At 38.5% G+C, this 22,658-nt stretch overlaps 1 protein-coding gene across 5 annotated transcripts in view; it reads right to left on the bottom strand.

Moving 5' to 3' along the window:
• ADGRG7 (adhesion G protein-coupled receptor G7) overlaps positions 1-22,658 on the bottom strand; it is a 59,346-nt gene extending 36,688 nt beyond the window's left edge. For 4 of the 5 annotated variants that reach the window (XM_070508564.1, XM_070508566.1, XM_044769353.2 and 1 more), the window contains exons 1-5: positions 22,293-22,652; positions 5,259-5,372; positions 4,165-4,269; positions 2,826-2,938; positions 694-843 (exon numbers count right to left, since the gene is read on the bottom strand). In XM_070508564.1, the coding sequence (XP_070364665.1) occupies positions 694-843; positions 2,826-2,938; positions 4,165-4,269; positions 5,259-5,372; positions 22,293-22,407 (597 nt within the window). In that variant the 5' untranslated portion in view covers positions 22,408-22,652. Of the gene's footprint in view, positions 1-693; positions 844-2,825; positions 2,939-4,164; positions 4,270-5,258; positions 5,373-22,292 lie in introns of all 5 variants that reach the window. The other variant, XM_070508565.1, reaches the window with a different exon arrangement.

The raw sequence follows: 22,658 nt of genomic DNA, 5'->3' as shown, positions 1-22,658 counted from the left end.
CATTTTTATTAACTTGTGGTTTGAATCTCACTTACTTTCCAAAGAACCTAGAGTAACATCAAATAATTTTTTGAAATAAGATATTTAAAGGGAATGGAAGAAAGGAGTAGATATTTTCAGGCCATGCTGATTCAGCTGGTAGACACTGGGTCAGTCCCTATTGGTTTATAGCTCTGCTTGACCAGTACCCAAGCTGTACCAACTGGTAAACATTGCTTATAGTTCTTGTTTTCAGGTACCAGAGTTTAGCAGTTTATGATATCAGAAACGTAAACTAGGCTTAAAGTTTTTGGAAAACTAAAACCAAAATGCAAGTACACTTAGCAGAAAGTGATCACAGTTTAATAACAGCATGCCCCAAAGTGAGTTCTTCGAACTCAGGTTACTTGGGAGTGAATAAGGGATGCTGAGGTCAAATGCAGTTGGTAAATATATTAATAAAGTAAAATAGACTTGTTCATTCCAGGACTTTCCAGAAAATTTAACATGAAAATGATCGTGTGACTATCTCGAAAGAGAAGATTTGGGCAAGGAGACGTTTTTTATTTCTTTGAGAATCTCTCAGAAAGAGTGCTGTGCATGATTTGAAGCAACCTGAACCACGCCCCAGGCATCCCATGGAGAAGCAGCAGAGTTTGGGAGGCCTTGCTTCCTTTCTTCCCCTCCCCTTTTTAAAAACCTTGTGAGTTTTACCTCAGATGAGTCATTCCTGGATGTGTTGAAGATCTGTCCCAACACTCGAGTAGCAGAAGTGATGTTCTCAGGAGTTAATTTACTGGCATTAGATGTTAAAATCTGGACTTCCATAGAGATATTCGACAACTGTATTGAGGTATTGCCTATCTGTTAAAAAAAAAAAACCCTAAACTTTATACAACTATATCCAAGCAATTTGCAGGCAACTGCTGGTGAATACGCTGGAATTTAGCTGAGCCTCCGTCTCCTGAAGCTCAGATCCTCTCCATTTGTCGTGTTTATTTCTTTCCTTGCATGCAGGACAAAGCACATGCGGGCCCGCAGTTTTCATAGGCTTCTCTATCAGCTGGGATTGGCTGACTGTAACAGGCTGCTTTAGCTAGATCCCTGCTGCTCAAAGTGCGATTCATGGACCAGTGTCGGCTCACTGTTTGTTACAGGACCCATAGGAAGACAGCACAGAAACTGAGAGGACGTGGTCAGAAAATTACATAACAATTCTATGCTGTTGAATCTAACCATTCAAAAAAGTAGTTTTGTATTTTACATATCTTTTTCATTTCACTTTTCTAATAATTCATTTTTATTGTATTTTACAAAATTATTGCTCTGCATTGGATTGGAAATTCTCAAAACTGGCTTTTCAGCACAGATCATTTGGGAAGCACTGATCTGGACAACCTCTCCAGGGACCACTTGGCCCCTGGGCTCTGTGCTGTGTGGCTAAACGTTAGTTCACATCGTCTTTAGTGGAGCCGGGTGTCAGCGTGTACGTGTGTGCGTGCGCGTGTGTGGCTTAGTTTTCACTAGATGGCAGCATCATTTCAAAAATCAAACCAGATCACAGGCTCTTCAGGGAAGAGTCAGAAGCAATACCCATCAGCAGACAGAAACAATGCTCTCTTTCAATAGCCAGGTCCCTGCTATGTGCTGGGCGCTGCACTAGATGTTTCACAGGAGTTACCACGTTCCATCTGCAAAACCACATTGTGCGTTGAGCGTCCTCATATCTAGTTAAAGTCTTGGGGAGGATAAGGAGCTCGCTCAAAGTTCACGCAGCTGGGAAGTGGCTGAGCTGAGAGTCAAACCCTGGCTTGTCAGACTCCAGAACATGAACACTTTCCTGCAATCTGTGTTGGTTGGCACAACCAAGGTGGTTGGCAGCCACCTCCACACCCCACTACATCCCCATTCCCACCCCCACCCCGGCCCATCTATGATTAGGGAGCCAGTGTGGCACAGTGTGGACTTTACAACCAAGAGCAGCTCCATCACTTTTTGGCTGTGATTCACTGAGCAAAATACTGCACCTCTCAGACCCACAGATTCTTCATCTATAAAGTGGTACATTAACACCTATCTACATAGTTGTTATAAGAATTAAATATGATGAAATAATGTATGTATAATGGTCAGCACAGTATTTGACATCAGTAAGTGCTCAATAATTAGGAAGTGTTATTAGCTATAATTACCTATAATATGGGAATAGTATCTAACTCACAAAGGTTCTATTAGGATTAAATGAGATAAAATATGGAACATGTCCAGCACCTAGAAAGACCACGAAAAGATATTTCCTCTTCCTCCTCATGCTTGGCCTCAGGTGTTAGGAATTCCATGTACTTGCGTTTGGATATATCCCTAGTCAAACTAATTTAATCTGCATGAGAAACTATCTAGTCAGATGTATTTCGTATTTCACCTGCTCATGGATACAGCCCTGAGACCAGCGTCAGGTTCTGGAGTTTCCTATTTCAAAAGGTCTTTGGTCATAGCTTTTTTTCTTTATTCTGATACTGTAGACCACCAAAACTTTCTTTTTGGTCTCATATGTCAGGGATGTATTTTCACTCAAAACTTCACTCTGTCTAAAAGAATGAGGCCATCTAAAATGAGCTGTAGGTTATCATTCACTGAAATTTGCCAAACAAACATGTCCAACTGTCCTATTTCACAAACAGATGTCAACTTAAAAAAATAAGAATGATTTTAGTCACTAGTTTTGGTGTTTTCTAATTTGAGAGTTTTAAAAAGCATTAATTTGACCATGAGGTGTCTGAAGAACAGAGACATCACGCAGAGTCTGAACTTTTCCAGCTGTCCATCTCATGGACCCCATGGCATACCTGCTGTTCCAGGGTTTCCAGATTTTCATTGCAATTTCCTATTGTCACTTTTTGTAGTTCTATCTCTCCATTTTCATTAAGGCTGCACAGCCGGGTTGCCATTGGATTGCCCGCTTTATTAAAAAGAAAAAAGAAAAAGGACAGTATTCATAAAGACATCCACAGCAACCTTCTGTTCCTGTACACAGGCCCCTTTGCAATGTCATTTTGCTGCTCTTCCCTCAAGAAGTGTAGCCTATTCCTCTATTTCCTGGGTCTAGTCTGGCCTTGTAACTTGCTTTGACCAACAGAATATGGTAGAAATGACGCTGTATGAGTTCCAGAACCTAGGCCTCAAGGAGCCTTGAAGCTTCACCCTTTGCCGTCCTGGAACACTGTTCTGAGACTGTCATATAAGGAAGCAGGTCTGGTCGACTGGAGGGTGAGAGGCCATGTCGAGCAGAACTGAGGCCCTCCAGCCAACAGCCAGCACCAATGTCCCACATGAGTGAAGTCATCTTGGACTTTCCAAAACAGTCCAGCTGCCACAGTCAACCCACAGGCTGTGAGAAATTTACATCATTATTGTTTTAAACCACTAAGTCTGGGGTGGTTTGATACACAGCAATGGCAAAGTGAATCAGACAGTTATTACAAGAATATTTTAGGCAGATATCACTTGTTGTCTTGACATTTGAGTCTGGAATCCAAAAGACCAGCTAACTATTTCCTTCCTTTTAAGTTTGCAAGGAAGATTTTCTTTCCAACAACTACGGACAAAGAAGTCATCAAAATCTTGGATATCATCAGGGAGCATATTAGAAATAGAAAATACTGTCTGCTCCTTTATTCTTGGAATGCCTCTAAGCAAGCAAGATTGTCATGCTTCAAGAGGGGATGATGAAGCTGGAGAATATTCCAAGGTGGATAACTAAAATGACCAAGGAGTTGAAGGATGTCCAACTGTGGACAGACTTAACTGTGCATCTCTACCTATAAAGATGAAGTCTGAAATAGATATGGTATAAATCTACAGTCTACCTAATTTTTTCAGTTGAGACAAATTATATAACTCAAAGAGCAGATGTTAACCTGATCAAACTCCGGGAGATAGAGTAAGCTGGAAGAATAAACTGCTTGAAGAAGGATTAAGACTTCCAACTGATCCATATTAGGTTTTCAGGAAAAGTAGAATTATGTGAAGTAACACCCTAAATTTTGAACATCAGCATCATGAAAGGGACCAAAACCTTCCTTCATGCCTCTTCCAGGGACCTAATACTGGTTGGAGGGATGATAGGTTTGACCCAGCATAGCAATTTGTATGCCTAACAGAGGAGATGTTTGGAAAAGTACATACCATTTAGAGTGCTGTTGTCACATGTTTGGAAGGAAGGTCCATATCTTCCCACTGAAATTCTGGGAAAAGTAAAACTCTCATAGGTACTATTTTCACAGAAATTAGCTGTAATGGAAAGAAAAAATATTTTTTATCATAAATTATACTTTTTTTTCAAATTTCAAACCAGATAAAAGTCAAAGTACAAAACCTATCCAGTGTAATTTGAAGAGTAATAGAAGGCTTATAGGACTCCCTGGCCTTCCAGGAACTTCATACTTTCTTATCTAGTTAAGTTATTACCATTGGAATAACTATTATGTTAGATAACAGATTCCAGTTAAAATGTGCACCATATATCACTTGGTAGAAGTGGGATGTGATCACTAACACATCAGAAAGGATAGTGTATCAGATTAGTTGAAATCTTGAAAATTACAGCTATAGAGCCTACAGAGGCAAAGGGCATCATGAGGATGTGAGTCAAGGCAGAAAGGCCAAAGTCATGGGCATGTGGGATATTCTGGCTGGTAGGCGAGTAGGAAATGATAGGAGTGAGCTTGTAGGGCTCCAGATCCTAAGCAGGCAACATGAAGTGCACAGCGTGTTGGGAAGCCCACTGAAGATCAAGAAATGGCTTTGAACTTTGATTCTGGGGTACCACTGATTGAAGCCAGACCACTAATTTAACAACATCTCTTCAAGTGAAAGGAAGAAAAGACAAAAACTTCATCTAACCAAGTATATACTTGGTTGGAAAGATGCATCTTGATTTCAAAAGCAGTTTTAGAAGTGTGAAATTTGAAATGTGTTAATATGGCATATGACCAATTGAAAGAACCTGAGAAAACCATATCCCCCACTGCCCTTTGGTAGATGCTGCAGCCAGAAGGAAAAGCAACTGTGAGTTTACAGAGAAACTTGATAGTTGGGAAACAGACGAGGCATACTGAACACACAGGAAAATAGCCCAAGAAGAAAACTCAGCTTTTACTATGGAGCTAACAAACACATCTTAAAGCCATCATGATTACGCCCATTGTTACCATAATCATTAACAGAAGCTTCGAGAGTCACCTAAACCTCATACTCTAGTATTATCCCAAGTAACTTACCAACTGTACATCTCAGGCCTTTCCAGTCTTCTGGACAAATGCATCTGCCATTGTCCCAGGTTCCACCATTCCTGCAGAATGCTATAGGGGTGCTTGATGTGGGGATAGTTGTTCCTAAAGAAACAATAAATTACAGAATAGTGTATGAACTGGCTGATTAGTTTCTCCTTTTGGGTCTGTGGCCTTTAAATTTCTATATGTAAAACCACTACTTTGAGCACCGTTGCTGAGAAATATTCTTTGTAGTATCATCATCAACAAAGACAACAAATGCACTGAGAATCTACACAAGGTGTACAATGCTCACTAGATGTTATAGGTACCAAAAAACCATATTTGAAATACACAACCCCTTGACCAAAGAGATTAGAATCTACTGAGAGAAACAGGAGATTATATGGATGATTAGGTAGATAGATAGATAGACAGACAGGCAGACCAAGTCAACATGAAGATTTGTAAGTGATATGAGAACACAGAAAAGAGATATTGAGGACAGAGGTAACCTATCCAGGGAAGTCTTTTCAGAAGAGGTGGTATTTGAATAAGATTGTAAGGTTAAATCTACAAAAGTCAGATGAAAATGGAGGCAGGATACAAAGTGCAAAATCACAAAAACATGAAAAGTTCTAATACGTCTGAGGAACAGGGAAAAGTTTAACATATGAGAAGCACTGGTTCTATGTGGAGCAACAGCAGGGCATAGACTGGACTGCGAAGGGCTTTTTAGACCAGGCCAAGGGGAGTTAATCCTGCAGGAGCCTAGAGAGGTCTTAAAACAAGGGAGTAACATAATAAGGAATTTTGTTAGGAAGATACCTCAAGCATCATGCAAAGTGACAGAGGCTAGGGGGCAGGAAGACTAGTTAAATGAGGACCTGATCTCATTCAGCGGCTCTAAGGAAATTAGTTGTCAGTAGATTCAGCAAGCTCGCCTGAGACAGGAGTTTTAGGATTTAGTGACTGATTGTTTTGAGTTGGGGACACTGGGGTCTCTAAATTGGAAGACAGGGTACATGGTGAACAAATTAAGCTTAAGAATACCAGAGGCAGGTTTCCAGTTCCAATAACGACAGAGTAGTTTGGACCGTATTATCTGTCTCACAGATGAAAATTTTAAGATTTGGACAAATGTAAAAAAATAACTACTCGAGCACATTGGACAGCAGTTAAAAGCAGACAGAAACTGGAGGGGCTATTCCAAATGTATACAGTCTTTCCACTAAGGGCAGTACCCAGTCTATATAGCAGGAGTGGCTGAAACTCCAGCAGAAAGTCAGTCTTAGTGGATTAAGGTATGAAAGGAAACTGCTTGGAGCTACCCACAACAGCCAGAAAGTGAGGGGAGATATCCCAGAACAGAGGGAGCCCTATGGAAGGGAGGCTTAAGGTCTGTGTGTAAATTCCCCTCAAATCTGGGGTGAAAAAAAGATTTTAAAAATTTCACAGAGCTCAGGGGCACAGGGGACAAGATAAGCAGTCCAACAGATGTGCAATTGGAGTCCCAGAAAGAGAGAAGGACGAAGGTAGAGAAGATCTGAAGAAATAATGGTTAAATTTTCTCAAATTTCGTTCAGAACTTTAACCTATAGATCCAAGAAGCTTAGTAAAGCATAAGCAAAATAAATACAAGGAAAACCATACTTAGACACATCATGGTCAAATCGCTGAAACTCAGCTATAAGGGGAAAATCCTGAAACAGCCAGCTACCAGGCCTGGCAGTTTGACTGCTGAATGAGGGAAGAAATCGTACCAATCCCATGAAACTCCTTCAGAAAATAGGGAAAGGGAGAAACTTCCCAAACCATTGCTTAACGCCAAGATAACCCTGATACCAACATCTGACAAAAACATTACAAGAAAAGAAAATTATAGACTAGTAAACCTTGTGTTCACAGATGCAAAAATCCTTTAAAAATAGTAGCAGATCAAATTCAGCAATATATAAAACCGACAATACATCATGACCAAGTGAGATTTGCCTCAGGTGTGCAAAGTTGGCTTAACAGTAGAAAATCAATTAATTTAATTCACCATATGACAGAATAAAGGAGGAAGACCGTAGGATCATTTCAATAAGTGCAGGGGGCAAAATGCATCTGAAGTATTTTTTTTTAACTCTCAGCAAACAAGGAATAAAATGGAACTTCCTCAAACTGATAAAAAATCATCTATGAAGAACCTACAATTAACATCATACTTAACAGCGTAATATTGAGTGCTTTCCCCACTAAGATTGATGGAAAAGAGTTTAATATAATTGCTGTAACCACTTTCATTCAACATTGTACTGAAGATGCTAGCCAGTGCTATAGGTAGGCAAGAAAAAGAAATAAAAAGCATAAAGTTAAGAAAGGAGGAAATAGAACTATCTTTTGTTGCAGATGACATCATTAAATACATTGAAAATCCTAAGATGTCTCAACAAAAACGCTACTAGAATTAATAAGTGAATTTAGCAAGGTTGTGTGATACAAAATAGATACACAAAATCAAATTTCTTTTCACATATTAGCCGCAAATAACTGGAAAATAAAATTATAAAATCATTTCCATTTAAATTATCCTAAGAATCATAAACTTGGAGCTGGCCTGGTGGAGGAGCAGTTAAGTTTGCACGTTCTGCTTCTGCGGCCCAGTGTTCACTGGTTCAGATCCTGGGTGTGGACCTATGCACTGCTTGTCAAGCCATGCTGTAGCAGGTGTCCCACAGATAAAGTAGAGGAAGATGGGCATGAATGTTAGCTCAGGGCCAGTCTTCCTCAGCAAAAAGAGGAGGATTGGTGGCAGACGTTAGCACAGGGCTAATCTTCATCAAAAGAAAAAAAGAATCATAAAATTTTTGGAAATAAATTTAACAAAATTTATGTGCAAGACCTCATTATTGAGAGAAATTTTTAAAAGATCTAAATAAAAGTGAGGTATAGACTATGTATGTATGGAAGACTCAAAGTTGCTAAGGTGTTGATTTTCCCCAAATTGATACAGCCAAAACTCCAAAAACAAAAGATCTTTTTTGTAGAAATTGACAAATTGATTTTAAAAGTTTATGGAAATATAAAAGATTGGAAAAGTCAAAACAAACTTTTAAAAGAAGAGCAGAGTTGGATGACACATTACTAACTTGATGACTTACTGTAGAGCCTTGCAATCAAGACAGTGTGGTATCAGCATGCAGACAGACACACCAATGCCACAGAATAAAGAGTTTAGAAACGGACAAAACATATCAAGTCAGTTGATATTTTTAAAATGCCAATGCCATTCAACTGGAAAAGGGAAGATTTTTCAACAAATGATACTAGGCTAACTGGGTAAACACACCACACTCAAGACTCAAGTCAAGATGGACCACAGACTGAAAAGCAAACATTGTCAAGTTTCTCTAAGAAGACATAAGAGAATATCTTTGCAACTTTGGGAGAGACAAAGATTTTTTTCAAAGAGGACACAAACAACACTAAACGTAAAAGAAAAAATGGATAATTTGGATTTAATCAAAACTAAAAACTACTGCTCATCAAAAGGCAATGTTAGGAAAGTAAAAACGGAAGTCATAGACTGGGAGAAAATATTTGCAATACATTTCTGACAAGGGACGTGTGTCCATAAGTGTAAATAGAATTGTAAATCGAATTGTAGATTAGAATTGTAATTTATACATTGCAAAGAATACACATTACTAATAAGAATGCAAACAATCCACTTTTTAAATGGGCAAAAGACTTGATAGACACTTCATAAAAGAAGATATATGGATGGGCACTAAGCACATGAAAATGCTCAGCACCTTAGTCATCAGAGAAATGTAAATCAAAACCACAATGAAATATTTTATACTCTACTGGAATGACTGAAACTTATAAAACTGATGATGAAAACATTGCTGAGGATGTGGAACAACTGGAACTCTAGCAAATTGCTACTGGGAATTTCAAATGGTACAACCATTTTGGAAAGCTGTTTTGCAGTCTCTTACAAAGCTAAAGATACACCTACCTTTGACACAGAAATTCCACTCCTAGACACATATGCAAAATAAGTGGAAATACAGGTCCACAAAGAGACTTGTACAAGAATGTTTCCAGCACCTGCAGTGGATGCTATTGTATGCCACCTGGATCCTCCCCTTTAGGACTGAAGCACTCATTCCTCCAGCTTTTGGGAATGTTGACGCTTAGCTGAGTCCTTTTCTAGAAATTGTCCTCAACTAAAGTGAGTCAGCTCATCCAAGATCCTTGTGACACATGCCATGGCTGGTCAGTGCCAGGGAATAAAGTCTCATCTCCCAGCCTCAATACCCCCAAGAGTGTGTTTTCCAAAGACAGTTGCACTCTGTATCCCATCTCATTTGCCCTTCTTATAATGATGATGAACCTTTTCCACTGACAGGTGGGCTTTATGTTCCCTCTCCTCACATCAAGTGGGCTTTTGTATCTGCCTCAACTAACAGAGTGGGAGAATTGATGTTGTGTGACTTCCAGGCTAGACAATCATAAAACGTGGTTTGGCTTCCACCCAGCTCTCCCTCACTCAGGATATGCACCTTGGGAGACTCATGCCTACAGGCGACATTGAAGAAACCTGGCTGCTCAGAAGCCTCCATGCTGGAGATATCAAGGGGAGAAACTACACAGAGATACAGAGAGAAGCCTGAACAGCTTCAGCTGTTCCAACTTTTTGAGTCTTCCAGCCAAGGCCCCATACATGAGTGAAGAAGGCTTTAAGATGACCCCAGCTTCAGCCACCAGCTGAGGGCAACTTCATGAAAGATCCTAATCCAGAACTACCCAGGAATGCTGCTTCTAAATTCTGGACCCAGGAAAACCATGAAAGATAATAAAGGATCATGGTTCTTTTAAGCCACTAATTTTTGGGGTGATTAATTCTACAGCAATAGAACTAACACAGAGAGCAATTGTGAAGGGCAGTCCCAGCTTCAGCTGTGCTGCAGTTCAATCTGTCCTTCTACCCAAGCCTGCCTCCATCACTCCCCAACAAGTAGTGATCTCATGAACACCTGTTGAAATCTGTATTCAGACAAATCTTCAACTTAGAATTCGTTTTCTGGGGAAAACAATCCTGGCAGTATTATCCATGGTAGCCAAAAAAAAAAAAAGGAAACCACCGAAACAGTCCATCAACAAGAGACTGAATAAACAAATCATGGTATATTCACACAATGAAATATTGATTGTTTAGCAATAAACAGGACAACATAGATTAATCTCAAAAACATTATGTTAACAAAAGTGTTCAAACATAAAAGAGTAAACATGGTATGATTCTTTTCATATGAAGTGCAAAGATAGCAAAACTAATCTTTGGTGATAAAATCAGCACAGTGGTGGCTCGAGGACTGGGGAGATTGGCAAGAAACATCCGCAGTTACTGCAAACAGGGAGCACAGCCTAACTCCTAGACAGACAAGCACAAAACCTCCCACTAAGGCCTGTATTTCAAGTTGTTTTACCTAGTAGATCATGTCTCACTTTCAATAAAAAATTGCGAGGCAGGCCAAAAGGCAAAAACACAGCCTGAAGAGACAAGCCAAGCATCAGAACCAGACTTGCATATGGCAGAGGTGTGGGAATTATCAGATCAGGAATTTAAACTAAGTATGATTAATATACTCAGAGCTTTAATGAAAAAAAAAGGACAGCATGCAAGAACGAGTAATATAAGCAGAGAGATGGAAACTCTACAAAAGAATCAAAATAAACACTAGAAATCAAAAGCACTGTAACAGAAATGAAGAATGCCTTTGTTGGGTTCATCAGTAGACTGGACAGAGCCAGGAAATGTCAGTAGGAACCTCACAAACTAAAAAGTAAAGAGAAAAAAAGGAATGAAAAATGTAATAGCATATCCAAGAACTGTGAGACAAAAGCATAAGATACCCATAATAGGAATACTGGAAGGAGAGGAAAGGGAAAAAGTAACAGAAAAATTATTTGAAGTTTGAATGTCTGAGACTATTCCAAAATAAATGACAGACACCAAATCACAGATCCAGGAATCTCAAGACCACCAACCAGGATAAATGTAAACAAAACAAAACAAAACAAAACAAATGTATGTAAAATGTAAAAAACAAAACAAACAAACACTACACTTAGTCCTATCCTACTCAAACTGCAGAAAATCAGACAAAAAGAAAATTTCAAAAGAAGCCAGAAGAGGAAAAAAATCTTACCTATAGAGAAACAAGTGTAAGAATTACACTGGAATTCTCCTCAGAAATCACACAAGCAGTAAGTGTGGAGTGAAATTTTTAAAGTGTTGAAAGAAAAAACCACCAACAAAGAATTCTATAGCTAAGGAATTTACTTTAAAAGTAAAGGAGAGCTAAAGGCATACTCAGACAAACAAAAATGGGGGGAGTTCATCACCAGTAGACCTGCCTTGCATGAAATATTAGAAGTTCTTCAGAGAGAAGGAAATGATGTGGGTCAGAAACTTGCATCTACATATGAAGGAAGAGTATCAGAGAAGGAACAAATGAAGGTAAAAATAAACCTGTTAGTTTTTTATTCTTAGTTGATCTCACAGATAACAGTTTGTTCAAAATAATACAGCAACAATGTGTGAGATGATTATAGTTTACCGATAAATGAATGAATGACAAAGAACATTATAAAAGAAGAGAAGAAGGAATTGGGAATACTCTGTTATAAGGGACTGGTACCACCCATGAGGCCATATATTACTATTACAAAGTGGACTTAGACTAGTTGTAAATGTACATTGCAAACTCTAGAGCAACCACTAAAATGTTTATTTAAGTATACATGATATGCTAGGAGAGGAGAGAAAATGGATCATATAAAATGCTCGTAAAAACGCGAGAAGGCAGAAAAAGACAATGGCAGTGGAAGAAACAAAGAAAGGAACAACAAAGATGATTACAAATATGGTAGATATTAATCCAATATATCAACAATCACTTTAAATGCAATGGTCTAAATATACCAGTTATAAGACAGAGACCATAAGAATGGATGAAAAACAAGACCCAACTATATGTTGTCTATAAGAAAACCCACTTTAAATAAAAAGCCACAGATAGATTAAAAATAAAGTGATGGAGAAAGATACACCATGCTAACACTAATCCAGGGGAAACTGGAGAAGCTATATTAATTTCAGACAAAGCAGACTTTGGAGCAAGGAAGATTATAAGGGATAAAGAGGGACATTATATAATGATTAAGGAACCAATACTCCCAGAAGAACTAACAATCCTTAATATGTGTGTGACTAAAAGTAGAGTGTCAAAGTAAGTGAGGGAAAAACTGATAGAACTGCAAGAAAAATATCCAAATCTGACACTATAGTTGGAGACTTAAACACCCCTTTATTAGTTATTGACAGATCCAGCACATAGAAAATTAGCAAGGATATAGTTGAGCTGAACAGCACCATCCATCAATGAGATCTAATTGACTTATAGTTTACTTCGGCCAATAATGTCAGAATACAAAGTCTTCTCCAGCTCGCATGGAGTATTCACCAGGATAAACTACATTTTGGGCCATAAAATACACCTTAACAAATGTAAAAAGATAGAAATCATACAAAGTATCCTGTCAAACAAAAATGGAATTAAACTAGAAATTAATAGCAGAAAATGGCTGGAAAATCCCAAAATATTTGGAGATTAAACAATACACTTCTAAATGACATGTAGGTTAAAGAAGTCTCAGGATAAATTTTTAAATATTTTGAACTAAATGAAAATGAAAGTGAGATGCAGCTAACGCAGTGCTCAGAGGGAAATTTATAGCATTGAATGTGCGTATTAGAAAAGAAGAAGGATTTAAGATTAATTATCTAAGTTTCCACCCTAGGAAACTAGAAAGAAGATCAAATTAAGTCTAAAGGAAGAAGAAGAAAACAAATAAGAAATTAGGGCAGAAATCAATGAGGTTGAAAAAAGAAAATTAATAGAGAAAAATCAATGAAAACAAAAGCTCGTTATTTCAAAAGACAATTAAAATTGATAAATCTATAGCCAGTTCAACCATGAAAAATGAGAGAAGGCACAAATTACTAATATCAGATGTGAAAGAAGGGTCATCACTACTGATCCCATGAACATTAGAAGAACAGTAAAAGAATATTATGAATAGTTCTATGCCCACAAGTTTGATAATCTAGGTGAAATGGACCAACTCCTTGAAGGACACAATCTACGAACTCACACAAAGGAAAATAGATCATCTGAATAGGCTTATATTGACAATGTTCTGTGACTACAGCGCAGCACAATTAGAAGACAATGCATAAAATAATCAAGAAAATTCTTTACACATTGAAAAAAATTGTTTAAAATAGTTCAAAGAAAAAATCAAATGAAAATTACAAAATATTTAAAACCTCAGTGGAAGCACTCTGTGTCACAACTTGTGGACACAGCTGAAAATATAGTTAGAAGGACATTTGTAGCTCTAGGTATACATTAAAAAGCCAGACAGACTGAAAATTAGTAATCTAAGCATTCTAACTTCAGAAGTTAAAAAAGGAAAGAGAACATTCTAAGGAAGTATGTTTGGCAGTAATGAAAATAAGAACAAATTAATAGAATGGAAATCAAAGAAACAGGAGCAGAGATCAACAAAACCAAAAGCTAGTTTTTTGGAAAGATAAATTTAAATAGATAAATTTCAGACAAGATTTGTCAAGACAAAGAGGCATAATTAACCAATATGTAAAAAGTACACAATAATATACAAATATACAAGGTATACAAATATACAACAACAAAAAACAATTTAAGCGAAATCCTGCTCTCTGTGAGGCCCAGGGGACATGCTACGCAGAGCCCGCTCTCCCTTTCTGGGCCATGCTCCCATATCTGGGTCCTCAGAACTCCCCACTCCAACTCCTGGACTGAGCATTCCTCTCCTGGGGTCATCTTTTCCCCAGCCATTCTCTCCAGGGTCAGCCACAGTGCATGCGCTTCCATGACCCCAGGGAGGAGCTGTTCATAGCGTGGTGTGGAGAGAGCTTGGAGGTATGGGCTGGGTGTTCTCCATGAGTGCAAGGTCCCCTAGGACCAAGAAGGGGGACAGGGAGAGAAGGGGCAGCTGCAGGCTGGGGGCTGCCTGCCACATTCTGATGTGGAACTCCGAGGAATCCATGGCTTCTAGATTCAAAACCAGACTTCCAGGTCCTAATGAAGGTATATTTATCAACGCATTAGAATAGAGCATACACACTGTATTTAGCAGCTCGTTAGCTTAATTTCTGTTTTACATTTACTTTTATATAAATAGTATACAGGTCTTCATTGTACTTTGCCCTGGACTCTGCATATGGTCACATTGCTGGTGAAAATACAAATTAGTACGAGCCCTACGGGGCAAGCTGGCAACAACTGTCAAAATCACAAATGTACACTCCTTGGCTCAGGAATTCTACTTCTGGGAATTTATTCTACAGATGAATTTGCACAATTGCAAAATAAACTATGTACAATGTAGTTTTGAAGCAACAATTGAAAACAACACAAGTGTCCATCGATAAGGGGTTAGTTAAATAAGTTAGGGTACATCCATACAACAGAATATAATTCAGCTCTAAAGAAGATGTGGACATTCTCTACGAACTGCTGTGGAAAAATTTTCAACGTTCACCGTTAAGTGCAAGAGCAACCTACAGAAATGGATCTATTCAAGGTATAATTATATGCACTAAGAGGGAGAAAATAAGACAAATTCATATTTGCTTGTACTTGCAGAAAGAAAGATTAGAAAAAATGAATAGAAATTACTATGTGTGTATATTTGGGGATGGGGGCAAGATTATATACCTTGTATGTTATTTTTATTTTTCAATTTGGTGAATGCACTACCTATTAAAAATATAAAATAAAATAGTGATTTCCAAAAAATAACTAATAAACAAAATCATAGGCAAATATCATGGAAAAGCTTATCCTAGTCAATGTAAAAACTTTGGTCAAGTGACAATTTTCTAAGAAAATATAATAGGCCAAAGTTTACCCCAAAAGGAAGGGAAAAAATCTAAATAGAATGTAACCGTTAAAATAGTTGAATCAGCAGTTAAAAAAAAAAAAACTGCATGCAAATGCTATGTACTGATTACCTTAGCTGTAACAATAGCATAAACTATGATGGAAAGAGAACCTCCAGGTTGGGAGGGAAAGGAATGTCGACTAAAGGGAGTACAAGGGGTTTCAGGTGTTTCCATAAAGTTTGATTACTTATTTTTAAAAAGTCTGAAGCAAATTTGAGAGAAACTTACTATCCTTTCAAACTGGATTTGGGGTAGTTGAGGATGTTTTGTTATTCTCCGTACTTTGTGTATTTGGAATGTTTTATTAAAAAGATTTGCATATTCCCTTGGCTCACAGAGAAGTTCTTCACACAACAATTACAATTAAATCTCTCTTGCTAGATCTTAAGCTCTTTGAGATCAGGATCCGTATTTTATTTTTTAAACCCATAGACTCTATTTTTGGAGCAGTTTTAGGTTTATAGAAAAATTAAGCAGGCACTACAGAGTACCCTGTTACTCCCTCTCTCATCGCCTCTCCCCCTCCAGTTTCCCTTATTAGTATCACGCGCTAGTGTGTTGTTTTTGTTACAATGGATGAACCAATATTGATACACTATTATTCATTAAAATCCGTAGTTTACCTTATGGTTCACTCTTTGTGTTGTATGGTTCTATGGAGTTTGACAAAGGCGTAATGACACATACCCACCATTACAGTATCATGGAGAATAGTTCACTGCCCTGAAAATCACCTGTGCTTCACCCAACAAGTGTTTGCTGACTGCTCCTCTGCCATTTGCATTTTTGGTTGAGGATATCAAGTCCAAGCTGAGCTATCCACTCCTCTGTCATAAACACATTTTAACATCTTGTGTTCCCCAGTTCAAGACCCGATCCTCTGAAATACCTAATTTACCCGCAAAATCTAGCAAAAGTAGTATTGGTTCTTTAAACCTCTATATTTTAAGAAAGTCAGACCCAGAAAGATTAAGTGGGCTGTTTATATCATATAACTAGTGTTTTAGAATTATGGACTCATAAAAGTGACATTAGCTATTTTTTGCCCAACCTCCTCATTCTAGATAAAAAGTACATTCTACATGCAGAGTCACTTGTTCCACAGCAGTAATTAGTCGGTCACTGAGTGGGCACTAGAACCCAAATCTCTCAGTTTCTTTTTTTTTTTTAAATAATGCAATGTGTTTTGTTGTTTTTTAAAGATTGGCACCTGAGCTGACATCTGCTGCCAATTTTCTTTTTTTCTTCTTCTTCCTCTTTTCCCCAAAGCCCCCCAGTACATAGTTGTACATTCTTGGTTGCAGCTCCCTCTGGTTGTGCTATGTGGGACACTGCCTCAGCATGGCCTGACAAGCGGTGCCCTGTCCGCGCCCAGGATCCAAAAGGGGAAAACACCGGGGTGCCGAAGTGGAGCGCGCGAACTTAACCATGCGGCCACTCCCACTTCATGCTGCTTGAGAAAGTAGCATAAAATATTGGAAATTCCAAATGGAGAACACGAGTTGAATTTCTTCTCCTAAACTAGACAAAATTAGAAACTATTTTGAAAAGTCTAGTTCGATTAAGTAGGGAGAATAAAAATATCTTTCCTTAGTCAAAGAAATTCTATCAGGAAATTCTAGTGTCTGGCTCGGGGTTAAAATCCTGGCATCTGTCACTTGACATCGATCAGGAATTTGAAATATTTGGGTGAGGATAAAGTTTGCTCTTAAATGAGAAGACAATGTTTATGAAAGTTTATTCTACTGTGGAAAAAAAACCCTAAAAAATTCAAATAAATAAAATACATACAGTTTAGTCTCTACTTAAGGTAAACGTTGCTCAGTATTAACTACCTGGTTACATGTTTCAGTAAACTGGTTATATATCTTAATAAAAATTTTCCCAATGGTGTGATAAATGTTGGAAGATATGGCAGTTCATAGGACTGTTTCTGTTTCTGTTTTGAGCTAGTCAATTGAACTTAATGATTAAACCTCTTGTAAACCTTCAGTTTGATAAGTTGAGTTTCAATCCAAAGGTCCAATGTAGGTCAATGAATCTATTCAAGGTGTGATTCAGGGAGTGGAGAAAACTCTACACTACATTACCGAAAACTCTATAAATTAAAGAACAGTAGCTCACATTTAGTGAGTGCTTACGGTGTACTAGACATCATCTTAAACCTGTACACATATTAACACATGTAGTCCTCAGGACAGCCCTGTGAGGTAGAGTTTATTATTACTCCCATAACAGGAAAACCGACGCACAGAAATGTTGAGTGATCTGCTCAATTTCACCGGCTTAGTACCTGTCAGTGTTGGGATTGGAACCAGGCAGTCTGGCCCCAGAGCTTTTGTTAATTTCCTACTCATGTACGTTTCTCCCCCCAACTCTCATATACACACTCTCAACCACCATATTCTAAAATGGATGTTCTTCAATAACATGTGTTATCAAAGGCCCACAGTGGTGATTGTGCTCGGAGTGTCAAGTAGAAATATCTAATACCCGGAAATCAAAGAAAAATCCACTGAGCCAAAATTCTAGCCTCTTAATTTAAGAAAATGACTTTCAAAATGAGATCAGCAATTTAAACCTGATGAATTCTCATGTTAAAATAATTCGTGCTTCTCAACCAATTACATAACAAAATTTATTCCTCAGGAAAAAACCCGTTCCCTTCCAGAGGAATTATGTTCTTCATTTCCACAGTGGTTGTGTGAGGATGCAAGAAGGGAGACTGGCAAAGGGGCAGAAGAGAGGTTTACAACAGTGAGCTCAAGACTAAATAACACTACAGCTGCCTGAAACCCAGCTTCCTCCACCCAGAAAACACTTCTCTGGATCTTTTTTTAAACCCCAAAATGCAACTTTTCCTCAAACAGTCATATGAGTTTGATTTATTGTCAAGTTGCCTCTTGAGGGAGTACTGTAATTGAGTAAATGAAAGCCAAAATCAATTATTTTCTGAGAAACAATAAACTCTCCTTGTGCAAGAATTATCAATACTGTGAAGTCTGACTTGGGGCTTGGGAACATTTCAACTTAATACAGTCTCGTTAGCGTGAGGCGTAAGCGAGTCTTCTGATCAGGAATGAAGGTTAGAGCATCTGGAAAGGGATAGAAAGGCAATCATGGTGGCAGACAGCAGGAAGTCCTACCATCCAGAAGAGGCATGGGGTACGGTTGAATAAGGCATAGTCATCATTGCTAGTATGTATGAGGTTAAGAGATTCTCCCATTGGTAAGAGTTAAGAAAACATACCCTACTATTATGATTATGGACATCTGCCTACGTTTACATCAGGCCCTGCTCAAGTTGAAAAATGTCAAGTGAAAGATATCCAATAAAGCTTACGTTTTCATTTTGCTTTCATCATCCAGTGTGATGGGACTGAGAAGCTATGCTGCTGCTTCTCTTACAAGCACAAATCCAACAGAGATGGAACACCTTATGTGTGTCCATTCTGAAAATACATCAGATAAGGTAGATATTATTCTATGAAGAATGTCTAATGTGAAAAGGCTAGAGGTCTGACAAATCTTAGATTTTCTCCAACATAAAAGCATCCTACAAGATCACTGATCATGTGGTTAAATGGGAGAGGCCACACACAGTTGGAGAGATCTTAAGTAAGCAATGTCCTGGAATCATCAGTGTGTTGCATGGCTTGGAGCAGAGGAAGAAAACTAAGATGGTGTCTGTCTTAACCGATGTAAATGATCCATAAATGCATTTATTTTAATATTTTGAGGCAAATCATAAGGAATTTGTAGCTACGTTTTTCACTTCTGAATACAACTCTTTGACAACTCTTAGCCCAGTTTCTGATTTTCACAAGATTCTTGCATTTACTCCTCAACTCTGTACTGGCAATTATATTCCAAGTACTGTTTTAGGTGCAGGGGATACAGATTAATAAGTCAGGTCTCTGACTTATTCTAAGAGCCTTCACTCTAGAAATGGGGAGACGGTCAACCAGCAAACATATAATTAAGAAACTATCAAGTGTTAAAAGCCATGAAAAAAAAACATGTGACAGAGAGTGAATGGGATGATAACCTTAGACTAGGCGGATAGGAAAGGCTTCTTTGAGGAGTTGACATTTAACCTAAGATCCAAATCATCAAAGAAGGAGAGAGCCATGTGAAACTCAGGAAGAAGAGTGTTCCAAGCAAACTGACATCACCGTAGAAGAACTTAGAGTCTTGAACTTCTTTTAGAAATTGCAAAAGTCAATAATAGTTTTGAAAAATTTCTTTACCAAGCAAAACTTCAAATACATAGTACATCTTATTCCTGGGAGAATAGATGGAGAAAGTGTTACACTCGGCAGTACATCTTGTTGTGATGCTTTGGGGAAAAAAGTGCATTATTATTTAATGTTTTCATCAGTAGCATATAAAAATGCCAAAGACTATGCCAGCAATCCTGAAAGAAATCTTGTCTCCTCCTGTGAAATGCTGTCAACTTCATCAGGACCAGAGCCTTGAACCGGGAACAAGGCTTGAACATACGTGAACTTGAGCAAGAGGTCTTAGTAAGAAATAGGAGTAGAATAAGAATTTTCCTATACGACACAGAAAATCACTGGCATTCTAGAAGCCATGCATTGAAGCACCTGTTTGATATTTAAACCTATAATTCATGTAAAAAAATAAAAAGGTAAACTCCCACTTAGAGGGGAGAATAGGGGGAGTGAAGAGCACAGACACTGAAGTCAGAATGATCTGGGTCCAAATCCAGACCCAACACTTTCTAGCTACATAAGCTTGAGAACGTTCTCTGAGACTCCAGTTTCCCATCTGTGACCTGGATGTAATAATAACTGGCTCAAAGAGGTTGTCAGGATTAAGGTATGTGAAGTTTTCAGCATAGTATCTAAAATACAGTAAAAAAGTTTAATTGTAGGTTTTATGGTAATGAAACACATAAATAGGACACATATAACCACATTAATGTTCAGTCTATATCCCAACAACAGCAACTTCTCATTGAAATTTACTCAGAGTAGTATTTGGATTTTCTTTTCTATTTTTTCACAAAGAGGTCATTACTTTTTCATGAAAAATAAAAGCAAGAAAGATCATTTCTGTACTCTGTCTACATTGACAAAATAAATTTTGAATACAATAAAATTAATTTACCCAGAATTGTGTGAGTGTATGTTTATGTATATTTTTTCTGAGTAAGACATTCACAGTTTTCATCAGCTTCTTAGAGATATCTAGGACCCTCCCATTAAAAAATAAAGTTTAAAACAACTCATCTCTATACTCAAATAAAGGGACCAAAGAAAGACCATTCAATAATTACATGAGATGGGGTGAGATGGTTGGGAAGAGGTACAGTAGAGTGGAGTGGAATGAACCAAACTTTCCCAACTAAAACAAAATAGTAACAGCAAACAGCATCAGTCTTTCCATCTTTTTCTTTAAATGATAGCAATAACCCACTTGTTTTCCATTGGGTTTACCCAGAAACTGAGGGATGCCCCTTCCATAAAGAGCCAATGGAAAGATTGTGCTAAGCGCAAGAGAAGCTCTTTTCTGAGGAGCTGGTGCGCTTCTGCTGTTAGACGTGGGATCTGTGTTACCGTTATACTCCCTTTTGGGTCTCAGTCCTCAGGAAGACCGGGGATCTGTTCTGCATTTATTTTAGAAACACCACCCCACAGCCTTTGACTTTCATGTGCTTTCTATGCTCGACTCAGTCTTCCTCCTCATACTTTTGTACTTCGGTCCTTGTTTTAATGTTTCCGTTGTATCTGTGTCCTTTATAAGTCACCACAAACTTCCTTTTAAAAGTAGATGTCATGGAAGGAAGAGAGGAAAGACTTCAAGTACACCTTTCAAATAAGACCTTATAAAGCCAGCAGCCTTAATAGGCTAAAATCCATAGTTCTTAATTTTTTAAATCTTAACTAAACTATTTTACAAACCTTAAACAAAAACAAGTTTAAATTTTATTGGTTTTGCTCTGGTAAATTTTCTCATGCTAGTTCTCTGCATATTATTAATACAGTAATCTCTGAATATGTTCTTCGGGAGGAAAAAGCAGATGTGTCCTCAGCCCCCATTGCCTCAGCAGACAATGTATGTGACTCTTTCGTGGCTCTCTGCAGCCGTGCACTGTGCTCCTGCTGTCTCCCCACCCTGTGTGCTCCACAGTGAGCATCTCCGAGGACACACCGCCTCTCCTCCTGCCTCTCTTGACTGGCATTATTTACCTTCATTGGCTCAATTTCATTGGACTCCCCTCCATTTTATAGAAAAGGGCGTGCTCAGCACACCTGGCTCTGAATCCCTTTGTGCAGAGCCTCCACAGCCCCGGGAGCCGGCGTGAGGTTAGGGAGAGTTCCTGTCGGGAGTTTCCTGGGCTTTCCTTTCACATCATTGTTTGACACACCATTGCCGCACCTCACCACCCTTTCCCAGTGTCAGGTTTACACACAGTAGGTGGCTAACAAATACACATTGAATAAGCAGGAAAATTGCTTTCTAAATGATCTCAATTTTTGAGTAGTTTTCTACCTACCTGGAGAATGGGAACTTTGAGTGCAAATCGTAAGATCATTTTATTTATGTTCCTAATAAGAACATTCCTAAACTTCCTTCCCGAAATGAAATCACATTCTGTGCATGTTTGATTATGTGTGTGTGTTCCTAACTATTTACCTTTCTTGGGTTTAGCTAAACAACCCAAACGTGTTATTCATGATTTTCCTTATTACTCTGCTCTCCGTTCAGTCAGGAGTTAAAAGAGCATGAAGAACCAAGTCACCATGTCCTTCATCACCCTGCCCACTCACACACACACACATTCCTGTATATACAACCATGTGCTAGCCATCAGTCGGCCCTTGTCTTTTATATTTCATAAATGGCAGTGTGGTGGGCAAGCTCAGCCTAGATCTAGTCGTCTCTGGTACTGCTGTGTCAGGCGGGAGGGACAGAGGTTCAGTGCCTCCTCTCGCTCTGCGTTAAACCTAGCAGGGTGAAATTACCTCTGTGGATCCTGACTGTGATCCTCCAGACGCCCAGTCCCAAAACGATGGCGGTCAGCAGCCCACACACAATGGCCACCAGCACCTTGAGGTCACACACGCGGCAGGAAGCCATGGGGAAGCCAAACCACAGATCTGCTCCTCGGTGAGAAACAACTAGCTTCTCTTCTTCAGCCAAGGAGTTTAATCAGAAACTGTTTTAAAAAATAAAATAATTCCTCCTTTCAGTGATTTATCAGGCAGTTGTCCTCATTTTTTAGGATATTTGAGGCTAATCAGGCAGGATGCAGGTCAAATTACCTAATAAAAGGTATGTACTCTGCTCACAGTTGCCTCATCCTTCACTGAATGAGAATGTGAGAAAAC

Source organism: Equus asinus, chromosome 5 (genome assembly GCF_041296235.1).
Source record: "Equus asinus isolate D_3611 breed Donkey chromosome 5, EquAss-T2T_v2, whole genome shotgun sequence".
In the NCBI taxonomy this organism is placed as follows: Eukaryota; Metazoa; Chordata; class Mammalia; order Perissodactyla; family Equidae; genus Equus; species Equus asinus.
This window is presented reverse-complemented; position numbering and strand designations above follow the sequence as displayed.